Below are 25,649 nucleotides of genomic sequence, written 5' to 3' on the forward strand. Positions count from 1 at the left end.
TGCTTATAAAAAACGCATTGTTTTATTTTTTATGTTATATATTGTCTTGCACTCACCTGCATGTGAAATCGGTTTCGCCCAAACACAACTCCAAACAATCACGTCGCGAAATCACTGGTATCGTGCGCTTTGCATAGCCATTTAGCTTGTAGCCCTGCACGCGGTCAACACACCAGGCACGTGCGCACGGCCGAATGCCGAGACATGATTTCTGTGCATAAATTGTGAAGACAGGGAATTGCGACTTGGTGAGTGCGCCTGGTGGGAAGAGAGGTAAATAAAAAGGAAAATTCTTCAGTTGCATTTTGTCGTTGAAATAAAATAAGTATAAATAAACAGGAAAAAAGTAAAAATAATATGAATAAATAATGATCGACTATGAAATGAAAATCTAATATTAATTTTTATAGTAAAATTTTACTTATAACTGAGGACTTAAGTTAAATGTTTGTTAGAAAATTTCGAAAAAATTTATATAAAATAATTTTATTGATTTGGTTTTATTCTCTTTTATTGCCTTTCATAAGAGGAGCGATTTTCTTTCATACCTATAATTATTAAAATTTTTTTTATATGCTATAAATATTAATTACTTTTTAACTATTTTATGAATTAATAATTTAGAAGTCTAATTTTTAAATTTTTTTTTCATTCCTCAAATTTTTTTTTTACTTTCGTTCCATTTCCAACGTTCTAAGCAAGTTTTGGTCTTTATACCACGGCGCCGAAATGTAGGCAACATACTACTTTTGTCATAGTGTATTAATGGTGTTGCATACATTTTGGCGCAATATTTTGTTTTCAAAAATATAATATTTTTTTCAAAAATACAATTTTTTTTTCAAAATATAATATGGTTTTTTAAAAATGTAATATTTTTATTTTTTAAATATAATTTTTTTTCAAAAAATTAATTTTTGTTTTAACTATCTTTTTTTCAAAAATATCTTAAATATCATTGCTGAGGTAAGCTGTTAAATAAATCTAAAGTGATTGGCTTCGAAATCACCCAAATGGTTCTCCATTCACTCCTGCCAACACTTTATGTCGTCTTCGTATTCACTTAGATTAAGTTATGCAAATTTTTATCGTTCTCTCCTGATAAAAATCACTTAAGGAATTATGTACAAGATAATAAAAGCACAGTTGCAATTTATGTTGCAGCTTTAGCGCTGCTGAATTACGCTTATTGAGGGGTATAGCTACTTACTAAGTGGCGAATAGCAGTAAAGTGCGTGTTTGCAACCGCCTTCGAGCGCCTTTAATAGCAATTCAGTAACAAAATGCATAGCAGTAAAGCAAAACAGGCAAAGTGCTTCAAGTGGCAATAACTTAAGCCACACTTAAGCGGAGTAGAATATAAAATCGTACATTTCTATCCATATACTCTATTTAGTTATTATACATATATTGTAAAGAGTAAGTTGGCAGCAACTTTTTTACGATCGAAATTATTATTTGCGCGACAATTAAGCGGCTGTGACTGGCGCTGAAGCAAGCAGCTTAATATTTTCCTGTTTTTTTATTACCAATTTTTAAACCTCAGTTAATTGGTATACCAGTGTCAAGTGAGGTGAGAAAACTTTACTAATTTCTGGTTCATCAAACTGTTTGTTACATTCCCACATAACTCATTCAGGTTGCTGGCAGTTTGATCGCTTCCTTATGGCTCATAAATAAAGCTCAACGCGCATGCGCAACTCAATTACTACGCGCTCGAACTTTGCCGATTCATGCTGATCATTGGTCTTTTACGATAATTGCTGATTTTGTTGCCACCTATTTATTCGCAGCTTGTTGTGGCGTCTTCAATGATTTTGCTTCTTATTTCTGGATTTTTCTTTTAATTTTCAGCAAGCGTTGCTTTGGCTACGTCAATCTGATTAAGTTTTTTTGTCCAAGTCTGTTTGGTTTCCTTCTTGGTTTTCAAAACAAATTTTTGAGACAGTATTTTTGCTTTTACTTCGATTGTGGCAATAAATTAGCGTAATTATTTTTTTTTTTTTTAGTGTTTTTATGTTACTATTTCGGTTATTGATCGCCATAATTTCTGACATTGGCTTTGAAATTTATATTTGAACCAACAAATAATTGTATCGCCTACATTTCGGCACGCAAATAAATTTTTTTATTTTTCCAAGCAGTACAACGCCATTTTTTTTAAACAAATTCATATTCAGTAATTGATGGCTATAAATTTTGTCTGAAGTTATTATTATTTGTAGAGTCTACCATTAAGTTCTCGTTCTAGCTTTAAGTTTGAAATTCATACTTGTACCAAAAATAATTGTGTTGCCTACATTTCGGAGCGCAAATTAAATTTTTTGTTTGTTAAAGACATTTTTAATAAAATTTTTTAAGAATTTTTTAATTTTCCAGAATTAAACGAGAATATTTTTTTAATGATTCTCAGCTTTGGTGTTTTTTAAATTTCAAATTGACCTTTCTTGATAATTTTGCTACTTATTTCTTCTTTACACCTCCAAGGGTCTTTTCTTTTTTATGTTCATATTTTTCTTCTTCGTTTTTTTTTCTTTTCATCTTTTTTTTGTAATTATTTAATTGGCGAATCGCCAAATGACAAACCAATTTATTTTCAAGGCTTTAATTGGCTGTTGCGCGACGGCTGAAAGTGACTAATGATATTTGGTGTGAACGAAGCAATGTCAAGGTCAGCGGAAAAAATCGATTTGACTTTTACTTTGGTTGAAAAGCAAAACCTCGCAAAAGAATTTAACCGAAGGTCGTTAACTACAAAGTCGCTGCTTGTGACTTCTCTTCATTTTTAATAATGCTTCAATTCATTACAACGCTTTCAATCTGACAATGCCGGCGGTGGTCGCAGTTGATGCTTGAGACATTTTTGAATGGCAATTATGTGATAATATTTGATGAGAAATCTACAGCAATTTTTTGCATTCTTTTCTTCAGTTAAATTTGGCTGGTTATTTAATTTTCGTAGGCATTTTGATTAGAAGACATGTGGTTTTATTTATTGAGTTTGTTAATTAGCTTGTAAGAAGTTTCTAAATTCTTCTTTTATTGAAGCAAATTTCAAACGCCTGCACTCACCTGGTAACTTATCTGCATTAGCCGAGAAGAGTACACACAAGCCAGTTTCATAGTTCACAGCACGACAAGCCTCATTCGATTGGCAAGCCTCTAAGCAATCGGTCAACATTAATGTGCCAGGCAGTGAATTTAATAGTTTTCCTGGAGCGGAGAAAACGTAACTGTTAGGGAAGAAATAAAATAGTTTTAAAAATTAAGAGCATTTCTAAACAAATTATATTTGTAATAAATTGTTAGGTGTGAAACTCTGCTAAAATATGCCTAAAGGTAGGCAAAGTTTTTATTTAAAGAGTTTAAAGCTGATACACTTTCAAATATTTAAGTGTTGCTTACATTTAAGGTCATATAGAAATCGTTCGGCGACCGAAAATATAACTAATCAGTAAAAAACGTTGTTTCTACTATTAAACTGGGTGGAGGACTTCCATGAACTTCTAAATATATTGAATTTAGGGCTTAGGTGTATGACTTTGCTAAAATATGCCTTAAGGTAGGCAACGATGTTATTTTAATAGATTAAAGCTGTTACACTTTCAACTATTTAAGTGTTGCCTACATTTAGGGTCGTACAGTAATCGTTCGAAAGTGAAAATATTTAAAGGAATGCAGAAAGTCATTAAAAGTAATCTAATCACCTAAATATATTAAATTTCAAAGCAAATTTCGGTAAGTAAATAGTTTACTGAAAAATTCCTTTATATACATACATATATTTATACTATGAAGTATTAAGTACCTGCGTTAGTACCGCCCAATTCTTATATGTCATATTTTAGAAAGACTACTCCAACCTTTCGTAAACCGTGAGCCATCCCCCGAGGTAAAGTACTTAAGTTTACGCTAAAGTGAAATAGAGCAGCTGCAATAATATTTTACCTAAGTAAACTGCCATATTTTCTAGCCAAATGATAGCCCGTGTCACTCGCGAAAGAGGCGGTTATGATGAATGCCACTTACGCTGAAGCTCTTAAGATTAGGTACAAGTACTTATGTAAGTACTTCTGCATACACAACTACACTTCTTCATACCCATTTAAAGGCATAAGTACCTGTGTAGAAATGGGTTTGCTGAAATGTACTTTGAGCAGACAATCAACATGCAACCTACATTTTTACACGCAATATTTGCAAATGAATTATTATGATTTTTTACACACACACACACACACACACACACATGCATGCATATATAGAAACAATTGTGTGCAGTAGACAACGAGACATGACTGATGCAGTAGTGAAACTTGTAAAGTGCCTGAGTGATGCTGGAAAAATGTACAATTCGAATGAACACCTCTTGGCTTTCGAAGAGCTACTATCCATCTTATATGTATCTTTAGATATAAATACACACACACACAAATCTATGCTACATGCATCTACGTATTTAGAACGCAGAAGATGCATGTTGCATATTAACTTTTCCTATGCTGATTCTTCTGCTTTGAATAATTACATTTTGTGAAATGTGTTTTTGCTTTGCTCTGCATTTTCACTGCGGCTGTGACTTGTTGCTTTTGTTGTTTGTAGTTGTTGAGGCTGTGCCCTGGTTATGGCAAATTAGTGGCTGACATCAGTTTTGCTGACATCTTGACTGATGATTTGTCGGTCGTGTTGCACGTTGTCCAGTGTATGTCCGTGTGACAGGTTGTTGCAACAATCAGAAGAGGAGCACCACAGTAAAAGAGCGATAATAATTATAATATGCATATGAGTATGTGTGCGTGTGTGTATGGTGTGGAAGGTGGCAGGAGTGCTGATGAAGCCACTCGTTACAGCAGCGTGACTACCGCTGTCATGTAATTGTAAGACTTGAAAGTAATTAAATACCCCAGCATATGTGCTGAGATAGAGATATGTATATTGTTGTTGTTATTGCTGTGGCTTTTGCACGACTGGGTGCGAGCAATTTCTATTACTAATGTTGTTTGAAATTTAATTTTCTGATCGATATTAGCTTGGAAACACTTTATTTGGTGTAGATAGGTGCTTAGTTGCGTTGCTCGTCTCTCATTTATGGCATACGCCGCGGGGTTGGGTTAGAAAAAAAGGAATATGGAGTTGGAGTGCTATGTTGACAGCGCTGATTGAATTGGTTTGCTGTTAGTTGAACATAAGACATGCTTGGTGGTTGCGCGTACGCCCAACTACTTTTTGTTGCCTATGAAAAATTGTCTGGAAGTAATCATACCTTCACCGTTTGCTTTCAAAGACTGCTTGGAGTCATCATGCGCACTATATTTTATAAATGGAATTTTTCTCAATTTATTAGGATTACTAATTGGACACAACTTAGAATATGTCTTTTAAACACAACTTTACATTAATAAAGTACTATATGAAAAATTTACATTTTAGCAAAGTCACACACCCTATTTGGTGGCATTAGCTTGTAGCTCCTAAAATGCTCTTTTATTTTAATTTTTACTAAATTTACTACTAATTGTAGTTAAATAATTTTACAAGTTTTAGCCTCTTTTGAACAATATTTTTATTCGTAATCATCCTCAATGTAGGCAATACTCTTTGATTGATAAGTGACATATTGAAAAGGCACATTTTAGCTAATTTTCGCTAAATCACACACATTTTTTGGTGACATTGTAAGTCATTACTAATGGTGGGAGTTCAAAGAACGGCAATTTTTGAACAATATTTTAAGAATACACAGTAAATTATAAAAAAAAAATTTTTTTTCAACCCAGCATACACGCGACTGCGCTAAAATTAAGTCCGTCTCTGTTGCAGTAGAAACTCGAGAGCGTTCAATGCTCTTCAACTTAGGTTCACTCCAACTATGATATGCAAAAGTTGCCATCAGACTCACAGAGTCTTGGTTTCTAAAAGAACACGGGTCTGAACACTTGGATATCCTAACATAGTTTGATTTCATAGCGGGGTACTTGGATCATGGAGTCGCCAAAAATGAACTCTGTTGGTTCCCTTTCTACCCACATACCATCGAGGGAATTGTGCATGGGAAGAAGCCGTTGGAGGAGAGAAGGCATCTGTGCTTCTTCACGGACGGATCAAAGCTCGGGGGAATGTTTGTGGAGTGGTTTACTGTTGGAAATTCTCCATCCACTTCAGTTTCAGACATTCATTGTAGCCATTAAGATAGCTGTCAACTTATTGTTAGTACTTACTTACTTACTCTGTTAGTGAGGCAGCGGTGCTAGCTGTGAACTCATTAACAGTGCGTTCAAGGCTGGTCGAAGAGTGCCTAACCTCGCCATCAATAACATCGAGTATCTTTGTAATAAGATTGGTATGGGTGCTAGGCCACAGCGGAATCGCAGGAAACTGTAAACTTGAAGAGCTAGCAAGAAAAGGCACCCTAGAACCGTTATCGGTAGAATGGGAGCGGATCGGTACTCCTGTATCCTCTTATGTTCTATTACTAAATAGCTGGGCTTCGCGGAAGCTTTGTCAGCGCTGAGACACAATCGGTACATGCGCTGTCTCAAAAGCCTTTTAGCATGAAATCTAGTTATTTCTTTGGCCTCAGTAAGGTTAGCCTCTCCTTAGCTGTGCGGCTTTTAACGTGTCATGGTCCTATTGGCGTCCAGGCAGTAAGGCTGCAGAAGCTGTATGGAAGCAGATAAGGTAGAAACAACTCCAAATTTAGTTCTTGACTGTCCCGCGTTTGGGAGGGCAAGACGTAAACACTTGGTTGCGCATACCTTCGGACATCCCTTCGAGCTGGCGTGAATCGAAAATGAACGCCTGTGCAAATTTGGAAATATAATAAAAAATTTCCAAAGCAAAAATATCGATCAATATCAATTGAAGCCCTTGATGCTTTATACCAAATAATTTATATTCAAAATATTTTATATTCTAAGCACAAAAATATAAAATCTTAAAAGCTTTTCTTCAATATTACTCAGATGTAGTGAGCAATTCATTGACAAACTATGGAGATTTGTATAAAACTTCTTCTTTCAATTTACTCTGCTGACTTTCAACCATTTTCAGTGTCGATTTGGATAATTTTAATTGAAAATTCCGGCAAACAAAAAAAAAAAAAAAAAAAAAAAAAAGATAAATGCCACAAAGTCGCGAATTCCTGTAATACTATTGGAATATTTGCCGCGCAAATTATTGGCTTTTATTGCATAATTCTCACACAGCGCAGTGGGCTGACGGCAGACCTGACGGCAGACGGCGAAAAAAAAGCAGGCGAACATGCTGCCAATACTCGTTAAAGTCGCGCAACACAAAAGAACATGGCTTGCAACATGATCAGTGTCAGAAAAGGTTATCGAATTGGCAAATCAATATCAAAGCCATAAAATCAAAATAACATTTGAAAATTGCTGCGAGGTCAGCGCTGACTGTGCTTGACTGCATAGCTGGCTCATGCCGTACTTAAATTACTTGCCTTGTTTTTTGCCTTACTGAACGCGAAGGTTTGCATACCCTTGGCACCGCCGGCCTGTGCCTGCTTGTCACACTCAGCAAAATGCATTGGCTGCCTCCCCCAAACTACCACTCACACTTGGCAGCGAAGTTGCTCGTTGTTCGTTGTCCTTTCATCATTTGCTTGCGCGTGCGCGCGCGCGCATTCTTGCCATAAACGGCCGCCAAGCCGCCAATGCGCCAATACGCCCGAGGCCAATGACAAAATGCGCTTTAACTTAATAACAAATAACGTTTGGCTTTCAACGTAGACATTTGTTGCATTGGCTATGGCCCACAAAATGAAATTGTAGCCGGCCATTTGCCACATTTTCTCGCTGATTGCCGTACTACTGAATGTGGCAACCGCAATGTTGCAATATAAAGTGTATGTATGTATAAAAAAAATGTATGGCAATGCGCTTGAAAAGTAATAAGAAGAAGAACGAGGGGAAGAAGACATAAAGCAATCGAGTGGAAATCAGCACAGCAGCAATAAATAGAATAACAGCAATAAAAATCGCCGATACCGCTATGATTACGCCACGAATTTATTGAATTCACAGCCTATAATTGCGGCAACAAGCAAAACAATAAAATGCGCTGGCCAATTGCTGCCACAGATTCTAACAGATCCCACTAGCTATCTGCGCATATCGCGCGCGCAAGCCTACATATGTATGTGTGTGTGTGTGTGTGTGTATAATACATATGTTTTTATATGTATGTATATGTATATTTGAGTATGTTTGTGCCTGTTGAATGCATGTTTGTGTGTATATATGTGCCAGAAAACGATTGCCGTTGTGGCACTCAGCAATAATCGCACACTGATTGCCACAGAACGACAACAAGCCACTTAAAAATAAAACATAGAAAATAAAAATACAATTACAGCAACAATAAAAATACTTGCAATAACAATAATTCATTCTAACTCATACTATATATCTTTCCCCTCTGCTTCTTCTCTCTTTGCAGGTGAGTTATTACATTTTTAGTGTATTGGGTCTCCGGTGGTCACTGCTCCTTTGCCGACTTGATGGTTTTAAGACGGTTTAAAGGCAGTGGCACATGCGCATTCCTGCCATTGTCGGCATTAGACAACAACATTCCCTATAAGTCAAGTCAGCAACGTACCATAAGCACCGTTTGAAAATATCTGCAACTTATGTAACGGCGCATCGTTCACTGCCCACTGTCCACTGCTCGCTCTGCCACAATCATTACTATACATGCAACGTTTTTACTGTGACCGTATTGCTGTAGGCCATTGATGTGGCCAATATTCTAATGGTGCTTGCCCTCCCATTTCTCAAGTTTGTCTAAGCGCTGGCGGGCCGGTAATTTGCGTTTGTCATTTCATTTTTATTTGGGCAAAAGAGAGTGAAAGTGCTGCGCTTATGTATTTGCATGCAATTCTGATTGTGCGGGGTGGCAGTGGGTGTGGTAGTGGTTGGTGATGTTGTATTATAATGCGCTGGCATCGAATTTGTGGTAAGTATGTGTGTTGGCACTTAATGTGGTGCTTTAAAATACATATTTTTCGTTTCGTTGTGGACACGAGATTGACGAAATCTCTGCTGCAATTTTTTGTATTAAAGTACTTGATTGACTTAGTACTCCATTCGTGTTAAGAATTTAGAATGTTTATCAGAGAAATTTTAGTTTTCATATAGTGAAGTATCCAAAATGGCCAATGGGCGTACTTAAGGCGTTATCTACGATAAATATCGTCACTTAAAATGCAAAACAACATATCATCAAAAAATTCGAAATTGAGTTTTTTTATTGCTTAGGTACGTTTCAGACCGAAAATCATTCGAATGGATCCGCGAGAAATGTGGAGCACTCTTGCCATCTTTCTAACACTTGCCTGATTTGATCAAGCACCATATGCTTAACGTTTTTTTTAAATATTTTCATCAGTTGAAGAAGTCGAAGGTCGTGCAGAACGAGCCACGTCTTCAACGAAGGAACGAGAACGAAGGTTTTGTAGCATTTTTAGACTCAGATTTATGATTAAATTGAATCATCCAAGGCCTTTTCCAGCATTCGCAACGATTTCGCACACAACATTTGGTTAGAAATACAAAATTTAAGACAAATTCTTTATTCGTTATTTTTATCCATTCTAAGAATCACTACACACTACTGAGGTGTATCGACTTAAGCAGCTGCCGAAAGGAAACTGGTTCACAGATCGCGCTAATATTTCATGTAGTAATTAAGGATAGGCCAACACAGCAAAATACATTTTTTTTTTTTTTGAAATATCATTTACCCGTGGAATTTAATTATAATTACGGAGTGCTTTTTTGTCACAATGTATAAAGAAAACCACAACCGAAAGTCATCGTATTTTGCTGGAAATTTATGATGAACATGCTGCAGCTGAGATGTGATTTTGGCTTGACAGACAAAGAACGTCTTAGGCGGTCAAAAAAGTTAGAAGATAAGGAACTTTAAGCATTGTATGATGAAGTTTGTTGCCAAACAAAAGAAGAGCTCGCAAGATCTATGGTAGTGCCTTATTCACCCATTTCAAGACGTTTAAAAGCAGCCGGATACAATGAAAGGCCAGAAAATAATACGTCTTTGCATCGAATTGCAACTGGTGATGAAAATTGGATCCATTATGACAACGCTTAACGCAAAAAATCATATGTGAAACCTGACCAATCAGCCAAATCAACGGCAAAACGAAAAAAAAAAAGCAAGGGCAATGCTATGCATATGGTGGGATCATAAAGTGAGCATGCAGCGTAAAACCAGAAATGAGGAACGCTGTCGATAATAACTCATCAAAATCAAGCGGGCGTTTACTAGGTATTATGTTGCAAACCGTTAAAAATCCATGTATAAAACAGCGGCTGAGAAGTTTTCTCTCATCCGCCTTATAACCCTTGCTTTGTCCCTGCTAATTATCATTTCCTCCAGTCGACTCAGAACACTCTTACTGGAGTAAAGTAAACATCAGAACAGAATACCTAAAATGAGCTATAAAGTTTCAGAAACTCATGTTATTCCACACCTCCAAACACAGAACATTGCCTTCTTACCGAATCGATCTAGTTTTGTGCCGAACTAAACTATGATTTTTTCCGTTCAGTATTTTTAAAATGAATCAATTTTTCAGCGCCAGTGAGAATTCGCTGCCAAACTGTTTTTTTTCGTGCCTTTGAGGTTAGATCTCAGAAGTGCTTTTTCTGTTTTCCATTTGTCTTTCATTCAAATCAAGTGGCATCCATTTTTCACACTTTTGGATCTTTGCCATAGGCTTCAAACGTTTTGAAATTATTTTTTTTCAACCTTCCTGGTTTTAAAAGCCCTCGGTAAACTTAATATATCCAGCAGTCAAAGCAGCAACTTTGTATCGCACATCGGCCAGAAGCAGGGATGCAGTAGAAAGTGTTGCAAGTTCACTTCTACTGGATGTCAGGCCATAAAGGCATTGAGAGCAATGAAATAGTAGATGGAAATCAAAAACCTAGTGGAACGAGCTATCTGCGTGCAAAACTGAAAAAGTCATGTGCAAAACGGTAGATCGGAAGTATAAAAAATTCATATTGGCACTCATTAGAAGACATTGGCCTAACACATTAACCTAACCTAACCTAATGTACCCTCTTAAACAGTATTATTAATAGAATCTATATTCCAAGCTGCGAGAAATTGAAAATAAATCATAATTTCAACAATATATGTTTTCACGGAATGCGCTTGCTTCCGCCGTTAAATTTTTTCGACCTATGCACCGCAAATATTTTTCACCACTTTTCCGATAACTCGCACTCTATTAATTGTTTTGCAAAATTACTATATTACCGCCACAGTTATGCGAAAAATTGCTGCCACTCAAAGCTTGGCGCGAACATCTGCTTTCAAGCATTGCTTCCACTCATCAATAATTACATGCCACCAACTACAACAACGCCAACAACAACAAAGTCCTAGCTAGCTGAGAAAAGCTGCGCATGCGCAAGCGGCCATGAGAAAATAACGAAACGTTTTTTGTTTTAACTCAATTAAACTTGCGCTTGCAATGTTGCAATAAAAATTCCAAAAAATGTTTGCTCACTGCTGCACAAGCGAAATACATGTGCAAGTCGAATATGGCCGCTTGTATATATATATGCGGCAGGCGCGCTGATGCATTGCGAATATTTATGACATACGAGCGGAGGCAAACAGGAGCAGCGGGAGCGCAGCACGCACACATATTGCTTATGTAAAAATGCCTTGTGTAGTATGTTGTTGCTGTTATATTATGTGCATTTGTTGGCGGCGCTCGCAATAATGGCACTTGCAACAACAAACAATTGCAGCAAATAACCGTAGCGACAAACAACAGCTTCCGGCTATGTGCGCGGCTCCACAGAAAAACAGCAATTGTTACAAGTGCTGTCGATTGTGGCAAGTAGCGGCGGCGCGCGCGGCGTCTGTGTTGTGGCGCGCACACATTAAAGTGACAGTTGTTGCCGCGCTGCGCTGCGTAGCCGCCGCGACTCTAATGAAAAGTGTCCTGCCTTGACTTGAGCTGCAATTTGGAAATTGCATTCGATTTTCTTGCGCACCATCGCGTCTCCCTACCCCCCCTACTTCTTGTAGCTTTGCTGCCGCTGTGCGTTTTGTTGCCGATCAGGCGCGGCCAATTCGTTGCGCTCGCCAGCACCCCCTCAGCGTTGCCGCAATTGTTCGCCTTCTGCGTCTTGCTCGCACACACACACACACACAAATGGTGGGCTGTGGCAAGGCAGCCAGCGCTTATGCAATGAACTGCTGCAGCGTGACTGAATGAATGTGCCTGACTGCAGTCTACTTGCTCGCTAAGAAGTCGTTCGTGCTGCACTAAGTGTTTCGTAGCTACGTTTTTTCCTTCCTTCGTGCTTGTTGTTGTTGCTGTTGTGGCAGGCAATTTATTGAATTGTGCGTTGTGGCATTATTAGCATTGCCATTGTTGTTGTTGCTGCTGCTGTTATTGCAGTTGGTAGCGCGCGCGACTTGATTTTTCCTTTCTACATTTCTGGTTGCTGTAATGCGAACGAAATTCCTTTGCTGAGCGGCCGGTAATTGTTTATGCTCCTTGCAGATATCTTAAATTTCCTTTTTAAGTTATTCAATTGCCACTGCAACTGCCACTCCGACGGCGAGTACGACAATTGCACCCCGATTTGGTTAAGCACTTTGTGGCAACTCGCCTCACTCTTCACATTGTGCCTGTGTGTATGCATGCGCCGTCCTTATTTGGTCTTATTGAATTTATTTATATATAAATGCCATTTCTTTCATTTCTTTTGTTCCTTCTTTTTTCAAAGCAAGATTTTTCACGCCTTTTTCGTTGACACTTCAGGCGCTGTGTCGCGCACTTTTACACATACAAATATTCACATATTTTTAGCTTCTAACTAAGTAGCAGCGGATGTTTGTTAAATATGTGATTGCTTCACTGACAGGTGGCTTTCGTTGACACTTCTGCAAGTGCCAAGTACTTGTTCGTGGCTAGACTGTGGCGTGGCCACTTATGTAGCACGTAAATGCGAACGCGATCTTATTTTTTATATTCAAAATAAGCTTTTGTGGGAAATGTGTGCACAAATCTTTGGTTCTAGTTCCAAAAACATTCGTCGAGGCGCTTGTGATATCCCGTAAGTGTTCCATATAGTCAAAATCCGCCTTAAGACGGAAGTATTCCACGGATAATAATTTCTGGCGCTATATTTTTATGATTATTCTTCTTTCTGCGTTTATTTCTAAAGTTCTAAATGATATAACGATTTTTTCATATATTTTACGCTCTTTTGACATTTCTCTTTTGTAACCTTACCATTTCATCTAGGAGGGATACACGATTCAAAAACCAGTCAAAATTTTTAAAATTTATTACCGAAATTCGGAGTCAGCGGTCTCTACTTTAAGGGGGTATACTACTGTAGAAATCAAATTTTGGGCAGTTTTTTGAATTTTATTAAAAAAAAAAAAAAAATTGTATTATCCATTTTTTATGGTGTTTTTACCGATATCTTAAGAATACAGGAAAAAAAAATTACAAAAAAATATTAAAAATTAAAATAATTATTGGGAGAGAAAAATGGCGACTGCCTGAAAATTAAAATCATTTTTTACGCTGAATTTTTTTAAAATATTAAAAACAAAGGATTAAGGATTTTATAAAGATAAAGGATAAAGGAATATTTAAAGAAGGTTCACACAAAATTTAAAGTCAATCGGTTGTATAGAACTTGAGATAATGCCGGTACCATGTGGAAAAAATTAGTTTCCAGAAAAACACGTTTAAAAAAGTGAGTCTACCTACCTACCGGGCTAGGTACTGCATCACTAAAGTAACTCTAAAAATAATTTTAATTTTTAAAAATCCTTTGGAGGATATGTTCTCCAGGGTCTAAACTTTAAATTTATAAAAAAAAAAAATCGAATTTTTCAAAATTCTAGAGTAGAATACCCCCGTAAGAGTGCTACGTTCAATTTTTGGTAGTCATAATCGTCCTGTCAGATCAACAATTGAGCGTCTAGTAAAACAATTTGATTCCACAGTCACAGTACAAAATGTTCCCGTGCCAGTGAGACAAAGAAAGGCGCGTAGTGTCGAGAATATTGTTGCCGCTGGCGCGTCAATTGAAGAAGACCCAAATCAGTAAGTCCAGACCTTGGAATAAACCTTCTGTCCCTTATATAATGACTTCCATTTATTTCATTGACTTTTTCCTCATACAACCAATATAATAAATTCAATACGAATGAAATTAGTGAGCAACCGACCTTTAATATATAGGTACCAGTTAATGCGATACCAAATTTGATTGAAACTCAATTGGTTTCTTCGCAAAATAAGTGTTGAATTATCTCGTAACAACTTTTAGTATCAAGTTTAGCAACACTTGGAGTTATTCCCGGATTTGATTATTGCTGTTTTTGAATCCATTAAATTAATTTCATGTTTGTAGTTTATTTCTATTGACTAGATTGCGTAATATCTTCCCATGATACTGACATTTTTCTTATATTCCAAAAAAGGAAAAATAATCATTAAATATATCTAAAAAATATATTTACTCTCTACTAAAGTGTCAACCACAAGCTACCACAAACGCTGTCACATTTAACCACATCACCTTATAAAGTCAATAATTATGGGAGTCAAATGGCGTGTGGTCAAGAGAAATATGTGTCAAATGTTAATTGACAGTTATTGTTTGGCTGTTTGACTTTGATTGTCCACTATTAAAAACCGCAGTAGAAATAAAGCAATAAATAATTAACTTGAACTGAGATGAAATATGAGAAGATACTAAAAATAATAACGTTAATATCAGGCGTGGAGAACTGATCGTTCATTAGTAGGAGTGTGATTTTGTAGGATTTTGTTGAGTTAGTATTTAAAAATAGAAAATCTGTTAAACCTCTATACCCTTATGAAACCTTAAGATTAATAGGTTTATTTTTTGCAGTACTTTCCAAATTTGATCGCATAAAACTTAACGCGGTTGCAGTTAGTTTTCTTTCTAGCTATAATTTAGGCTATTATTTCTTTAAAAAATTTCGACGACTTTACAGTTTTACGCAGAAAGGTAGGCAACGTTTTTGGAAGGAATAAATTGTAGCATGCATTTTTGAGCTCTAGGTATTTATATACCTAATTTTTGGAAAGAATATATTGTAGAGAACACTCAACGCTCTAATGCTGCTTAACTTCTATTATCTCTATTGCCACCCATACCGTTTCGCCCAGAAATGTAGGCAATGTGTTTGGAAAAATTGAACTGAAGCATACATTTTAGATCTACAGATATTTATATACCTAATCGTACTTAAATTTAATCCTGGTCTGACCGTAATTCATTATCCTTCTTCTTGAGATCTAAACATAATTTTGTTAAAATGGACGTTTAAATTATTCTATAATAAACCCACAAAAATGTAATAGATTCACCACTAACACAAGTGAACTTTATGCGTGCACATTTCTTGGTAACTTTCATAAAAAATACTTCAAATCAGATGAGTCAATAATGGCGAAACTAGCTGGTTTTAAATGAAAAACTGTGCTTTTTATTTAATTTAGCTAATCAGGAAAAAAAATATTTTTGAAATTATAAACAAAAAAATACAACAACATTTTAGTTGATTAGATTGATTAAATTGCCTTTGAAAAATGGCGAAAACACCTAAACGCTTTTGATCTACTCACCCTGTCACAATTTCGAAGCCAATCAACTCCGGATCGCATTCCTCAACCGTGTTACCATCGTGTCCGCCGCTAACCGAACCAACGCTACTGCTGCCATCCAACAAGTCAATGTCCTCATCGCCAATCTCTGTCGGCAATTCTTTCTGTTCCTTGGGTAATTGATCCTCCTCATCGGCATTGTGTTGTTCAGGTGCAGTCGACTTTTCAGCCGACGCTACCGCAGCCGTGGTTGTCGAACTGAGTGCCGCAGGTGCTGCAACCGGCACCTCCGCCGTCGCCGCCGACGCTAACGCTGCTGCAGCATCCGAGCGCACATCAACATGCTGTTGTGGTTCACTTTCCGCTTCGCTGGCCACCACCGCATTGTCAATGGCATGTTTTGCCTCGGAGCCACCCCCCAAATCGGTAGCGACAGCCGGTGTTTTGCTACCGACTGCAGACTCTTCTGATTGACGCTTCGCATCATCGCTGTTTGCAGCATCGACATTGTTACTGGCTGTGACCGTGGAAACCGGTGCTGCCACAGGTGCTACTACTGGTGGTACTGCTGCATCGACTAATGCGGCTGTGGCGATCTGTTGTTGTTCGGCAATAGGCAAATTGCTGTCCTTCGTGGCGGTGGAGGCGGCGTCGGCGTTTGGGGCGATAGGTTGTGCGCTTTCAGCCTGATCGAGACGCGAACGTCTAGCTGCCATGGTGGTGGCTGGTGAGGCGATGAGCAGACATAGCAGCAATAGCCACGGTATGTTGTTGCTATTGCTTAGGCTGTGCAGCGTTCGTTTACTGTGTCGCATTTTTGCGTAGTTACTGTTGGTCCACACTTGTTGTTGCACTTGCAGCTGTAAAGAAATAAATAGAATAAAATGTGAAACAAATGAGCGACAAATAATCGAAATGGTTGTAGTAAAGTAGTGTGACTAGCTAATAGAGAAAAGTGTTGCAAATGCTATTGACATGCGGCTGTGTGGTGTCGTTGCCGCCGCAGCCACCTGTATGCTGCGTATACACCTAGTACTCAAGGTGGCTAGACGGCGCGAAGGCGTTCCGCACTAACTGCCCGCAGCCACACAGTTGAGAACTCAATTTACGCGATCTACGCGCCCTCACACCGCACGCCGTACACTTGGCCTTCAACAAAGCCCTTGGCCATCTGGCAGCACATTTAATTTGAAGTTATGCCGTGCCAGTGGCGGCTTTGGCGTTGTGCGCGCGTCCGTCTAATGAGCTTCTTGCTTACAACTAATTTATGGTTTCATTAACTTTTCATATTTTCAAATTCAGCGCATTGAACGCGGCGGCCATGGTGGTTGGCTGTTGCGCATGCGCATACGCTTTGTTTGCTACAAAAGGTTATTAATTTATTTTCGCATTTCTTCGTCGCTAATAAAAACTGTATATTATTATTATAAGCGCTACCAGAGTTGCGAATTTTTTCGTTCCTCTGCACCAGCTGCTTTTGTCTGGTTCCACTGTCTGCGTATCATTCATTTCCGCCCCTGCGGTCTTTTAGAACTTTGTACGCCGTGTAACTCAGATTTTTTCCCTTGAGTTATTCGCTTGAGTATTTTATTTGTGTGCTATTTGCGGCATTTTTGCTTCGCTCGCCACCTTTGCCCGAGGCTTTTGCATTCGTTTCATTTTACATTTCCGCCTGTTGGCGCGAGGAGTTGCTTTAATTTGAATCAATTAGCCGCGCGCGATTACTTTCCTCGCATATAAATTGCCAAAGAATTACACCTTTTGCAATGGTAATGAAAATAAATTGTTTTTTAAATGCTTTATGGTATCGATGAGCTATAATTGGGTTTGAGTTGTGTTGCCAGACTAGATCTGAGTGATATTCTAGCAATAAGCTGTGATCAGTTCGATTACCGCAGTGGGGCTAAGAACTTGCATATAATTTATTAGGAAGCGAACGTACATTCTAAAGGGTTTTCATACATAAAAGTTTTGAGAAAATAACGATTTTACTAATTCGAAATTTTTAAAAATTAAAAAGAAAAAAATTAAAAAAATCATCCAAAATAAAAATGAAATATTTTGTAATGGGAACAGTGAATCAAAATCTTCCTTTTTAAGTTTCCTTGAGGCTCAGAAACAAGTAAGGTATCTGAGTATTAGGTGGCAACTCTATGAAAAAAAAACGGTATCGCCATCTGTAATGTAAACAAGGCTATAATTTCAATTATTAAAAAAATAGCTAGTAAATTTTATATAAGCCCACTATAAAGATAAGGCAACTCTTCAAAATTTATAGTGAGTTTAAAATAAGATGGTAACTTTATAATTGCATATTGTCATATTTTTGAATTATAAACTCATGTATTCAAATTATGTGGCAACTTCCTTTTTATAGTTTCTATCTCTTTAAAGACATATGTATGTATTCAAGTTGAGTTGTCAAATTCTTTGTTTTATTAAATTTTGATAAAAAAGCAATATCTTTTTTATTCGTAATTAAGAATGTGTGGCAACAAGCTCTATAATATATTTCCACTCTTGATGATATTTTATACATATATCTAAACAAAATATTTTTCAATAAAAGCATTCAATTTCTGAAAAAGTTTTCATAACTCAAACCAGGTGGTAACCTTAAATACAGATTAATGGTTTTCAAAATATATGTTTTTTATTATTTCATATAAATAATATTACGTAATTATTCATTATAAGGTAGAATATTTGATAAAAAATGAAATATATTAAATAAAATTAGGTGGCAACGCCATTAATCCTTATAATAAAAAATAATAAAAAAGTTAGTGTTTTCTTCTAATACAGACTGACATAAATAAACACGATTTTTTTAGTTCAATTAAATTTTTAATTTTTTAAGTTATGTGGCAACCCTCTCAAATTTTCTTCTTATTTTTTTATAGGACTCATAACGGATAAAAATAATCGATACAGGAAAAATTTGCTTCTTTATAAATTTTGAGCTATGTGGCAACACTGTCGACAATTATTGTTTCTATGTTACATTTTGCTGATATTCACAATAGATATTTACTGTAAACTAAAAACATTACTTTCATAAAAATTTGAAGCACTTTAAATTAATCTTCAACTCGCAAAATTTTCAAGAAACTACAGAAAAACTTGCAACAAATATATAAGATGCCTCATTTACATTAGTTATTCTTAGCTTGTGCTGTTGCATTGGTTTCTGTTGCAAAATTTTGTTTTTCCCCACGCAGCATGCCCCTACTAACGAGTGCCGAATGCATGCCACACGGCTGCGCATTGCCATGTTCGAACGCAAGCATCCACCCACAGGCTACAAGAAGCAACTGCAGCAGTGGAAAACTGCCAAGCAGCAGGCGACAACACTTGTTCATAGATGCGGAGTAAACTGCAACAGTGCAAAGTTACTTGCAACAACGTAAAGCAACTTGCAACAGTGAACATATACGTGCAATGCCTCAACGAAATACCCTAAAGGCAAAAAAACGGCGATATTGCAACAAGCAGCGTGGCAAATGACTTGTGTGACGACAGCAGAAACTACTTAACTTGCAACATCAATGCTAGATATTGCCGCCGTTGCTGTTGTTAGCGCTGCTGTCACGTCGTCAACGTGCAACACATACATATGCATGTTTGTTGGTGTGTGTAATTATGCATGCAACGTAGACGGCTAACAGCGCCCACAACTTTTGCATGACAACAACAACAGCAGTAGCCGCAGCGCACGCTGTTGCCAACAAATGCTGTTGAATGTCTGAAAGAATATAAAAAAAAACTAATGTTGATGTGCGTATTGACAGACATTGGCCTGTGTTGAAAGCAATTGAACAAAACTGCCGATAAAAAATATTCTATGAAAAGCATGTGTTGCATTTGGCAACTTGGTGTTACTAAATTTTAGTAATTTATGTTTTTTCAATAAAAATAAGGAAAAATTAAAAAACAAAAAATCGTTTGCTGTGAACATATTAAAAATTGGTGATGCCACCTTATTGAAAAAAAACTCTTAAATTTTCACATTCAAAAGCAGCTTTTTGCAGCTTGACCACCTCTTAAGGCATCTTGCAACAACACATCTCTATCACCAACTTGCTACATATGCATGCCACTTCCATTTCATGCACCTTTACAACCACCGCCACATCGCCGAGAGACCCTTTGTCCACACTTCACTCCATTTTTCCTATGAATAGATAATCAGAGTCTGAGCGTCGGCGGCGTTCTGCGTGCCCGCCCGTTGGTGCAAGACAAACAGCTGTCCTTTGCATATATTTCACAATAAACGATGACGCCTTGGCGTATGCACTCGAGTCATCGCGAAAGTAAATCAGCTCACCCACTGTGTGTGTTTAAGGGCACCAATTTGCCCGGCAGCATAAAGAGTTTTGGTGAATTTGCAAACAAGCCGCGGACAGACAGCGGTTTGGACAGTGCACATGCACCATTTTGTACATGGATGTAGTCGGAACATTGTTGTTGTTGTTTTGCATTGTATTTACTTTGTATGTGATTTTTTGTTGGTTTTTCTTTGCCTCATATTTACTTTAGTAAGTTATTGTTTGCATTCGCTCGCTGCGGTTAAGTGAATTAATGCCACATATCAATGCAATCGATCAGTTTATTAACTAAATCCTGGCCAAAAGCAAGTGGAGTCGCCGGACACACGCGCATACACCCATATATTGTGTATTTTGTACGCTTGAGCGGTTAACTCGCAGATGGTTCAGGCTACTAACTAGCGAGGGTCCGTTGAGTAGCCTGTGTCTGCGGGCGTATTTCGGCATGTTATTACGGTGTAATCGGTGCGTTGGTGATTTAAAATAATTCATCGCTTTGTGTGGGGGAAATAATGGAGGAGTTACACTACTATGAGCAAAAATTAGTAATACTTTGTTCATAATTTCAAAATTATTAATTTATTCTTTACAATCTATCAATTTCCGGAAAAGCCTATTTAATGTTTTCAATTGACTCAAAACGCTTTCCCTGCAGCGTTCTTTTGAACATGCTGAATAGCCAGAAATCACACGGAGTTAAATCAGGCGAATATGATGGTTTCGGCACGATATTGGTTGAACATTTGGCGAAAAACTAACGAAGAATCAATACAGTATGCGACGGTGCGTTATCGTGGTGTAAAAACTAAGAGTTGTCGTTTGTTTTTTCGGCCTCGGCTCACCTTTGCCACGATTCTCGGCCGATCGGTCGTCTGTTTCCGAGTCGTAAGCATACATCCAAGACTTATCGACAGTAATAATACGTTTCATGACATTCTGGTAGTCAGAAAGCATTGTTTCACAGACGTTAACGCAACGTTGTTTTTCGAAAAAATTTCGTGATTTTGGATCCAATCGTGCTCGCTTTCCTTAGGCCCAAATGATCTTTGAAATTGTTCCTTTCGATATTCCAACGATGCCCGACTAAGATCTCATACTCTTAACCGTCGGTTCTCAAACACCAATTTCTTTGTTTTATTGAGGTGTTGATCATCAACCGTCCTGGAGGTGGTTCAGCGTCAATGCGTTCTCGTCCCTCTTTGAATAGTTTGTACCAAGCAAAAACATTTGCTCGCGACAAAAAATCAAAAATATTTTATATAAGGGAAATTGGAATTTCAGAAATGTTTCAAAAACGAATAAATGTTTTACGAATTTCTTGTTTCAAAGTTTATAAATGACCAAATTACCTGAGTTTTCAAAACTATATTGTAACGAGATCCTTTTTTGTTAATTAAAGCCAATTATTATAATTGTCATTATATCATGACAGATAGTCTAGCCTTACCTCAAAAATAAAGCTACTATGGAAATTTTAAGGCTGCCTGAATTGGTTGTAAAATATTCTTACTCTTAAGTAAATATGGTTTTTAATTAATCCATACTCTTTGTTTTTATTACAGCTACTAATATCCTTCACATACATTTTCTCTTTCTCTACTTCATTATGAAATCCTTTTATTATTTTCCTTTGCATACATGCATCATCTGAAACGTAGGCTTGTTGTTGTAGCGGCAGAGTTCTGCCGAATTGACAGTCCTTGACCGAATAAATATTCGGGTCCGTTCCGGTTACGTAGACCCGACTGTCGTGGGAACGGGAAACGTAGGCTTTTTATGTATTGTGGCTTAGGATTTCATCATAATTTATTTTATGTATATATTTTGCCTACATTTAGGATTGTCTATGTGAATTTTAGCAAAAAGGCATGCACCAATTTACATTATTTTATCTACCTACCGCAAACATAGAATATTGTTACGAGGGCTTTTAAGAAAAAAATTAAGTTTTATTGCTATGAGTTGTAGTGAACTTTTATAACTGAAAATTAGAGAAAATTCTTGTTTGAAACATTTTTCATACATATCAGGCGTCGTTTTAAGAGTTTTCGATAATTATGTTATAATAGTATATTAACTCCTATTCTAAAGACCTATATATAAGTTGTAATTTCTTTCTATTATATTTAACATTTGAGTTTAGGAATCTGCTATATTATATTTTAATAAAACATTACCTACATTTAATCGTTCTACTATTAATTTTGGCAAAGTCTTTCACCCATTTGCATTTGTCTTATATATATGTATGTCTAGTTTTTTGGTCGCGGGCCAAATTTTCGAAAATGCTTTCATTATGAATTACAATTAATGTTTATAAAAAAGAAATATTTATATTACTAAAATAATTATTTTTTCTGTACAGTGTTGCCACCTATGTCACATTTTGTTAACTGTTATAATGCTTCTTTAGTTTATATATAAAATCAGTATAATGTTCTAAATATGTCTTATTGCGTTAGAGCGCCTTCATTATTAAATTTCTATATATTGAATTTTACATATTGGTGTGGCAATCTATTACAATAGGTTACTGCTTTGAGAATCTGCTAATAACCTATTTTAATAAAGCGTTGCCTACATTTAGGAGTACCACTATTAATTTTAGCCAAGTCATCCACCTATTAGTTCTTAGTTCTTTCTACATATTCCTAGTGTTTTGTGTGCTAGAGGAATTACTTCATTCAGAAGTACCCATCGAAAAAAAGCTATAAATTATATATTTCTTTCATATATTAAATAAAATTTTAATGCTAATCATTTAAGAGATGTTTTTAAATTGAAACCGCTTGTAGATATTCGGGTCGGAAAGAAGCGGCGCTATCGTGGGGTTATTTGATTTGATTTTGAGTTCATAAAGTGAAAAATGCATTTATATGCAATGTTTTTCGAAGCAGCTGCTGGGTAGTACTCCTTTAGAAATCAAGTTACAATTTTTTTTGATTGATATTATATAAACACACATTCGTACACACCTTTATGTGTGCCGACTAAGCAACCTCTGCCAAGGTAGCGCCTAATCCGAGGAAGAAATTTAATTGGATCATTAGATTTTATTGAATCTTTTAAATCTGAAAATGGTTTTGAAGGGCTTGGCACGGCACTATCATAATTCTTCAATACGCCTAAATGGGCTTTATATACCGGCAAGTGGACGCAGCAAACTGCCACAGCAACACAATGGCATTTACCCGCTGAACTTTTATGCCGAGACAAAAGCAGGCAAAAAGCGCGACGCAAATAAACTAAAGAAAGGGAAAGAAAGAAGAAGCAGTGGAAGAATAAAAAGCGTCCTGGCAGTGAGTCATAAATTTAAATGTTTATTGTATGATGCATGCAATTTGCCAAAGCAAACACACTCATGTGGCCAGCACAACAAAGCAATGTGCAACATAAACACCAAACAATAACTGAAATCGAAGGAAAAACAGTAAAAAGAGTTATGCCATTGTACTCCGATAGCTCGGTGCAGCCACTCGCGACTACTCAGCGGAGCGTCTGCTTGCGAAACGCTGCGCATGCGCAATTGTTCATTGTCCAGCGCAATGGTCATTCAGCATTTCTGCGCCGCAGTATTCAGCATTTTCGCCACAGTTGACTTTGCCACAAACGTTACATGCGCACATTCACATTTGCATTTTCATTGTTTGTTTTGATTTCATTTCCATTTTTGTTTGTATGCTTTGCTTTGTTTTGTTTGTGAACTTTGTTTTCGTTTTGTCTTGGCAGAGGAGCTTTTTCTGACGCTTTATTAGCTGCACTCTGCCGCCATGATTGGCAATAAATTGGTGAGTGCAGCTGCTGCAAAGCCCTGCTTTTTCTAGTTATTGTTGTTGTTGTTGTTTTTGCTATGCATACCGCTTCCGTTGCAGCATTCAATCAACATTCATCATCTTGCTTTGTGCAACTTCGTTATTTTTCATTGCAATTTTATTCATATCAAATGGCCGCCGGGCAGGGCAGGCTTTGTGCGGTGAAGCTGCCGGTTAGGGGGTGGTAATTGTGTGGAGGGGAGAAATTGTGGAGGATTTTTGCCAATCATGCGACATTTTTTTATAGCCCAAAGAGATTGTGCAATACTTTGCAATAACTAATAGCAGTTACGCAAGTAACGCAGAGTCAGTGGATAATAGTTATAAAAGACTTAAGCAACGAACTCGAGGCATTAGCCTTTAGCGGAATTCATGTGATTGAACATTGAACAATGAAACATTTTTGTTCGAATTTAAAACTTAAAACGAATATATAAAACTGTGAAAATATTTTAATTATTTTTTTCTTTTTTTTATATTTTTCTATTATTTATTTTTTTTAAATGTATTTTTTTATGTTTATTAACGAAGTTTACGAAGAGGTAAACCTTTTGCCAAAATATAACAAAAAATTAATTTTTCTTAAAAATTAAGAAAGTAAAAACAATTTTTCTTAAAAATCAAGAAATTTAAATCAAAGTTTTCCTTAAACTTGCACAAAAATATCTAAAAAACTAGAAAAAGATTTGTAAAATTTTTCTTATCTAAAAATATTGCCTTCTAGTTCATTACGAGCGTTATTCCGAAGTGATTCATACTTATTAATACAATTTTATATAATTTTTTAAAAATATGTTCTCTCTAAATATGTCTAAATAGAACTGCCACTTGTTTGCACAATTAATAATGAGTCAAAATTTTTTAATTGTTTACTGTTTTATGCTAAAATAATGAAATTAACTACCTTTCATTAAACATAATTTTCATAAGGTTGCCAGTTATTTAAAAATATTGGCTCTAGCTCAGTTGTTACCAATATTATTCGGAAGATTTTTTGGAATCTATATAAATTGATAAAATTTTGATGGTACACTTTTTTCTCCGATTTTTTTCCGAACATAGTTGCCACATTTTAGAAATTTGGAAATTCTTTTGCACTTTTTTTGCATTATATTATTAGTTTCTAATTATAGCTGATTTAAATTGCATTTTAATAAACATAATTTTATAGGGTTGCCACCTTATGGCAAATGTAGATAAATTAAAAAAATATTTGAAGTTCAGTTTAGTGTTGAAAGTTAAAGCAAAAAATTTATGTGGGTGCAAAATAAAAATAAAACTTATTTTAAATACTCTTCCCTTAAAAATAATACGTGAATAATGGAGCTGCCACATGCTTATAAATGTGATATTTATTTATGCAGTTTAAGTTAAAGCGTTCATATTGCATAATGTAGAGTGTTTAAAGCTAATCTGTATTAAAAATATTTTTTGGTGTTGCCACTCTTAATTAAATTCAGTGCTGATGACAAGAAATAAATTTAGTGAACTATAGAAAAAAATTATACTCAGAAACATAACACGTTCAAAAATTTTAAACATAAAATTTGACACAAAAAAAAATGTAAAAACAAATTTGAAAGAATTTCTTTTGCCAAAGTTGTGTTATAATTTGTTTAGAGAGTTGCCACTTATATGAAATTAAATAAGAAAACTCACTTTCTGATTCCGAAGGATAATATAAGGAGATCTACATAAATGCTATGTACACATTGTATACGGCTACTATAAACGTTAATTAAAATGCCGTCGCCACCTGAATTTTATTTTATATTAATGCTTAAAATGATTAATGAATATAAGTTCACAAAAAAAATCCAAATTTATCTTTTGAAATGAAAAAACTTT

The 25,649-nt window shown here is 36.2% G+C and overlaps 2 protein-coding genes across 2 annotated transcripts in view; one reads left to right on the plus strand and one right to left on the minus strand.

The window, feature by feature from the left end:
* LOC108966536 (autophagy-related protein 16) overlaps nucleotides 1-25,649 on the plus strand; it is a gene marked incomplete at its 5' end in the record, with an annotated part of 215,533 nt that overhangs the window by 45,489 nt on the left and 144,395 nt on the right.
* The window catches only part of LOC108966529, a 128,963-nt gene that overhangs the window by 40,480 nt on the left and 62,834 nt on the right, over nucleotides 1-25,649 (minus strand). Inside the window, exons 2-4 of the mRNA XM_018929482.1 lie at nucleotides 15,683-16,521; nucleotides 3,073-3,233; nucleotides 57-258 (exon numbers count right to left, since the gene is read on the minus strand). Coding sequence (XP_018785027.1) covers nucleotides 57-258; nucleotides 3,073-3,233; nucleotides 15,683-16,476 — 1,157 coding nt within the window. The 5' untranslated portion in view covers nucleotides 16,477-16,521. The remainder of the gene's footprint in view (nucleotides 1-56; nucleotides 259-3,072; nucleotides 3,234-15,682; nucleotides 16,522-25,649) is intronic.

Source organism: Bactrocera latifrons, unplaced genomic scaffold (genome assembly GCF_001853355.1).
Source record: "Bactrocera latifrons isolate USDA-ARS-PBARC rearing strain unplaced genomic scaffold, ASM185335v1 scaffold_10, whole genome shotgun sequence".
In the NCBI taxonomy this organism is placed as follows: domain Eukaryota; kingdom Metazoa; phylum Arthropoda; class Insecta; order Diptera; family Tephritidae; genus Bactrocera; species Bactrocera latifrons.